The sequence below is a fragment of the Emiliania huxleyi genome (genome assembly GCF_000372725.1).
Source record: "Emiliania huxleyi CCMP1516 chromosome Unknown EMIHUscaffold_1294, whole genome shotgun sequence".
Classification (NCBI taxonomy): domain Eukaryota; phylum Haptophyta; order Isochrysidales; family Noelaerhabdaceae; genus Emiliania; species Emiliania huxleyi.
The window spans coordinates 1-5,185 of NW_005201293.1; the positions used below are offsets into that span (position 1 = coordinate 1).

A 5,185-nucleotide genomic window follows, 5' to 3' on the forward strand; every position below is an offset into this window, starting at 1 on the left:
CGACGCATTGCGGAGGCTTTGCGCCCATCCACTGCCGCACCACCTCGCTCAGCGTGAGCCCGGAGACAAAGAGGCCCAACCACACAACCAGCGCCAGCAGTATCTGCGGCCGCCGCCTCCTGCGCCGAGCGGCCGGCCCGCCTGAGTCAGAGGTTCGCCCTTCCAGCCGCGACGCGCGCAGATTCGAGCCGGTGGCGGGCGCGCGGCGCGGGTTGCGGCGGGGGCCCGCCATGTGCGTCCACGCGGGGAGCACATAGGCCACCTAGAGTGCAATAGAACAAGAAGTGTGCGAATGCGCCTGTCCGCGCCGGAAGCCGCGGTGTGAGTTTGGGCGGCGGAGGGGTGGGAATACCGGCCCGTGCTCTCCCTGCGGCGCCTCGGGGTGAGCACGAGGTCTGCGGGTACAGCGGCACAGCAGCGCGTACGGCACGAACACGGGCGAGTGCAGGTGTGTGCGCGACTTGCGGTGGGTGAGCTGCGGGTGAGCACGGAGGTATGCGTGCGGCATGTAGGGCAAGCGACCATCGCGACGCCAGTCGCGCCGGTGAAGGCGAAGATGGAGGCGGAGGCGTTGGGCAGGAGCCGCGCGACCGCGTGCGCCGCGCCGACGATGAAGGCGGTGACGAGGGCGTTGGAGAGCGGCGGCAGCTCGGCCGGCGCCGTGTGCATGTTGAGCACGAGCGGCGGCGATCCCGCGAGGGACTCGCGGTAGAGCTCGCCTACGTAAAGCAGGCCACAGCTCCACCAACCGACGGAGACGGCTCGACAGCGGGCTCGCGGGAGCAGAGCTCGCTCGTGTGGATGCTAGGAAGTGTCTAGGAAGTGTCTAGGAAGTGTCTAGGAAGCTCGCTCGTGTGGATGCTCGCCGCCGTCGATCCCTTGGCGAGCCGCACCAGCGTCTCGCGCAGCGGCGCCGCGATGGGAGCGAAGCAGAGCGCGAGGTAGAGGGAGAAGCAGCCGGAGAGGAGGGCGCCCGACTCGCCGGAGAAGCCTAGCCGAGATGCCCGTGGGCAGTGAAGGCCGGACGCCGTGCGCGGCGACGCCGCACTCGCGTGAGCAAAGCCCTGCAGCGCGTTTTGCGGTGTCTTCGTGTCGAAGAGGAGGAGTCCGCTGCAGCCGACGAGGAGGTAGAAGAGCGCGCTCACGCCAAAGGTGAGGTGCGCGGCGCGCTCGAGCGTCTTGCGGCCCTGCTCGCCCGGCGGCAGCGAGCGCAGCAGCGGCGGCACACAGGGCTGCACGTAGAGCGCGTACCCGAACGTCGAGGCGGCGGTCGGCAGCGCGGCGGGCTGCGGCGAGAGCATGTAGGGCCGGAGCGCCGCGTGCGAGTGCAGGCAGGCGTGCGCGAGGTAGCCGAGCAGCGCAACCATCATCGCGAGACCGAAGAGGGAGATGCCCCCCATCTCGCCCAGCTGCAGCAGAGAGAGCGGCATCACAACCACAGTCGCTCCAGCGAGCAGGACGTCGTGTCGCGCCGCGAGCCGCGTCCAGCCAGCGAGGACGAGCGCGCGCTCGGCCGTCTCTGAGATTGCGGAGAGATTGCCGCACAGCGTGCCGAAGAGGAGCACCACCAACGAGACGCGCGCCACGACCAGTCCCGCCCTCCCGGCAGACCCGAGGACGGCCTCCTCGTAAGACGAGACGCCGAGCCGCGACGCCGCGCGGACCATGAGGATCGTCGTGTAGTCGTTGGCGGCGGCGGTGAGGACGAGGAGTACGCTGGCGCCCGGAATGCCCGCCTGCCCAAAGGCGCACGGCAGCGGCAGAAGCGCCGAGCCGCTGATGGCGAGGAGCAGCGGGCCCGACGTCTTTACAACACGGCCCACGTCCTGCAGCCAGGCGCGGCGCGCGTCCTGCTCGTCGTGGTCAAGCTCCGAGTAGATGGTGAAGAGAGAGGTGGAGGAGAAGTTGACGTTCATTCCAGGTGTGAGCAGAGTCGGTAAGCAGAGTCGGTAAGCGCACAGCCGTCGAACGTGCGTCGGGAAGAGGCGCGGCCTGCAGCGGAGAGGCGGGCCGTTCGTTTTTTCGAAAGGAAAAAAGAATTTGCACGACACCACAGGTGTGCACGCTCGTCGACACGGCCACCACAAGCGTTACGACACCGCTAGACCTCGTCGCGGCTAACCCCGCCGGCCCCGTCGCGGCCTCGATCACTGCCAAGCTCGAGGCCGCCTTCAAGCCAGACGTTTTGGACGTGGTGAACGAGAGCGCGAGCCACAACGTGCCACGCGGCTCGGAAAGTCACTTCAAGGACGCCTCTCCGGGTCGGACGCAGTGGCTCGGCTCGCGCCTCCGTCGTGCTGCAGCCGGCGCCCGCTCGCCAGCGGCGCTGAGACGGTTCGCACGAGGCTCCTCCGACTGTGCGACGAGCCGCAATCATCACAGTTCACGCCCGTGTGTCGGGTGTGTGTGACTGTTGGGTGTGTGTGTGTGTGTGCATACGCTAATTACACCAGTTCGCTACCCGGTAGTACCGGGCCCTACCCCTTGGCGGAGGGCACGAGACGCGCCATCGACGTCGGTCTTTGGGGCCTGCACGAATAGCACACAAACTCTAAAAAAAGAGTTCAATTACTCTCATGCATGGCCCCTCTTCGTCGCCTCCTCCGCAGCCAGCTCCGCCCGCATGGCCGACAGGTGCTCCGGAAAGGGGAAGCGCCCTCCGGGGCCCTTGGAGGCCCAATATGCCTCCGGATCAGGCGGCGGCTTTGAGCCCGACAGCACGCGGCGAAGGCCCTCCACAACGGCGGCGCGGTGTCCCAAGGGCACCACCACCTCCCTCGCCAGCCCAGCCTCGGCCGCCCTAAGATCGGCACGGCAAAGGCGCGCCGCTTCTGACTCCTCGCCGCTGCCGGTCTCCAACTTGCGCTTGGAGCCGGGGCCTGGCGGGTTGCTGCCGCCGCCGAGAGGCGCCGTCGGCAGAGTCGAGCCGGTGGCGCTCGAGCTGCTCGCGCCGGGCGCAGAGGCGCCGTGCATCACCACGCCCGCCGGGATGCGGCCCGCTACCTCTGCCGCGCCGCGCTCACCCGCCGCCGCCTGCTCCCTCCTCGCCTCCGCCTCGAAGGCCGCCACCTCTTCGTCGCGGAGGCGGTCCGCCCGCGCCTCGGCCCGTCGGTCGCGGATCGGCGAGCCCGCATCCGCCCCCTCCCCCTCCTCCCTCTCTCCCTCGTGGCCGGGCCCGCCCGCCTCCGCCTCCCACGGGAGAGGCTCCTCCTTGAGGATGGCAGAGACGACCTCGCCCGGGAAATGGAGCGTCTCCCCGCGCCACACCGCGTACCGCCTCGACACGAGGACGTCGATCCCCGCGAGCGCCCGCAGGTGCGTCCACTCGCCGCCCGTCTCGTACTCCTCGGGCTTGATGCTGATGCCGTCCGCCAGCCACGCCCCCATGCCGAGCTGGTCCTGCTCAGCCTCGCCCGAGAGGTAGGCGCGGATGGCGTCCTTGAGCGACCCCCTCAGCTCGGCGTCGGCGTCGTCCCCGCCGGTCAGCCGCGTGGCGATCGGGCGAGATCCGCGCGGCCGGCACCACTCCATGTCGAGCAGCTTGGCGAACGGCATCACGTGGGTGACGGGCACCGTCAGGTCGGGCTGCAGCTGCTCGGGCGCCGAGAGCGGAGGCAAGCCGCGGTCGGCGGCTTCCCCGGTGCTCGGCAGCCGCTTGAGGGCTAGCCCGCCCTTCTCGGTCCCGCCTCCCCAGCAGGCATGGCCGAGCACGAGCACGAGGCGCGGCTCCGCCGCCGAGAGCAGCCACGCCACCTCGCCGGCGCGCGGCTTCATCGTGCGAGAAGACTTGGACGAGGCGGTGGCGTCAGCCCTGGCAGCCGCGCTCCGGGCAAGCGCGGCCGTTGTCCCCGCGTCGACCGGCGACAAGAAGCAGTCCATCACCTCCTCGGACGGCCACGACTCGACCGGCCACGGCAGCCGCTCCCGCGCTGCCACCGCCGCGAGGCCCTCCTTGGGAGTGCAGTCTCCCCGGCGGCTGATGGCGCCGCCGCCGGGCTGCAGCCGGTAGCCGAGCAGCGCCCACGCCTGCCATGCGGGGCGGTTGTGGCCAGAGTGCTGGAGGCCGATCGCGCTGGTCGAGTCCTGCTGCTTGTGCTTGTGCTTGTGCAGCAGCCGGCTTTGCGCGTGGCGCTGGTTGTGGCTCATGCTCCCGCGGTAGCTGTTGATGCGCCGCTCGCTCTCGGCAGGCGAGAGCGCCGACTCGAACCACGGCCGAAGCAGGCTGAGCAAGTACCACACCAGCGGCTCCTCGTCCCGCCACCCCTCCAGCCCTGCGCACTCGACCTCGCGCGTCCCGAGCCTCGGCGAGAAGGGCGCGGTGCACTCCCTCCCTCGGTTAGGATAGGTGGTCGCGATGTCACTGCCGTCGGCGCGCTGGCCTCCGAGCAACTCGTCCGGGAGGGCCGAGCGGAAGCCCACCTCGAGCGAGGCATCGAGTGGAGCGACCTCGCCAAAGACGCTCTTGCAGACGGTTTGGAAGAGCTCCGGCAGCGGTCGCTTGACGCCGAGGTGGACTGCGGAGGAGGCCGGGCCGAGGACCAGCTCGGCCGCGCCAAAGGTGAGGCCGTCGTACTTGTGGACGTGGAAGCCGAGCACGACGCGGCCGCCGACGCGGAGCGCAACCGCGAGGGGAGGCTCGACGACGGGCATCGAGAGACTGGAAGAAGAAACACGGCGCTCCATGGCATTTCTTCTTGAAAGGCCAAACAAAGAAACCAAAAAGGCGCGGTCCCCGCGTGTGCGACAGTGAAGACGGGACACGGTGCCCTTCAGTGAAGAGTGACGGGACACGGTGCGAGGCGGAGTGGTGTGGGAGTGGTCGCCGCGCCGCTACGGTCAGCGGCGCGCGGTGAGTGAGGGGACTTGGGGGGGGGGCGGCGCTCAGCGCGTGCCGACGCCCCAGCGGGCGCGCAGCGCGCCCAGGATTGCGTGCCAGACCTTGGTCTGGTCGAGGCAGTCGGAGAGGGCGTGGTGCTTGAAGACAGCGCCGAAGATGTACCTATACACACAACAAGTTGGATTAAGGACTATTTTGCGATCGCGGGGCGGAGCGGGAGCACGTACATCAGCGTCTCCATGTTGAGCTCGATGCCGTCCTTCTTGTCCGAGCCGGGGACGCGGTGGCCGTTCATGGTGCGGCCGAAGACGAGGTAGAGGACGCGGAGGACGTTGAGGTCCTCAAGCG

The 5,185-nt window shown here is 69.4% G+C and overlaps 2 protein-coding genes across 2 annotated transcripts in view; one reads left to right on the forward strand and one right to left on the reverse strand.

The window, feature by feature from the left end:
* Positions 1–40: 40 nt before the first annotated feature.
* On the reverse strand, positions 41–1,916 carry EMIHUDRAFT_122479 (hypothetical protein; the record flags this gene model as incomplete). Its single annotated transcript, XM_005789345.1, has 3 exons — positions 41–262; positions 523–719; positions 1,049–1,916. Coding segments are annotated over 3 exons (1,287 nt in total), but the record flags the coding sequence as incomplete, so codon positions are not given.
* A 212-nt stretch (positions 1,917–2,128) lies between these two features.
* Positions 2,129–5,185, forward strand: part of EMIHUDRAFT_77935 (hypothetical protein) — a gene marked incomplete at both ends in the record, with an annotated part of 5,599 nt that continues 2,542 nt past the window's right edge. The window contains one exon of the mRNA XM_005789346.1: positions 2,129–2,261. Coding sequence (XP_005789403.1) covers positions 2,129–2,261 — 133 coding nt within the window. The remainder of the gene's footprint in view (positions 2,262–5,185) is intronic.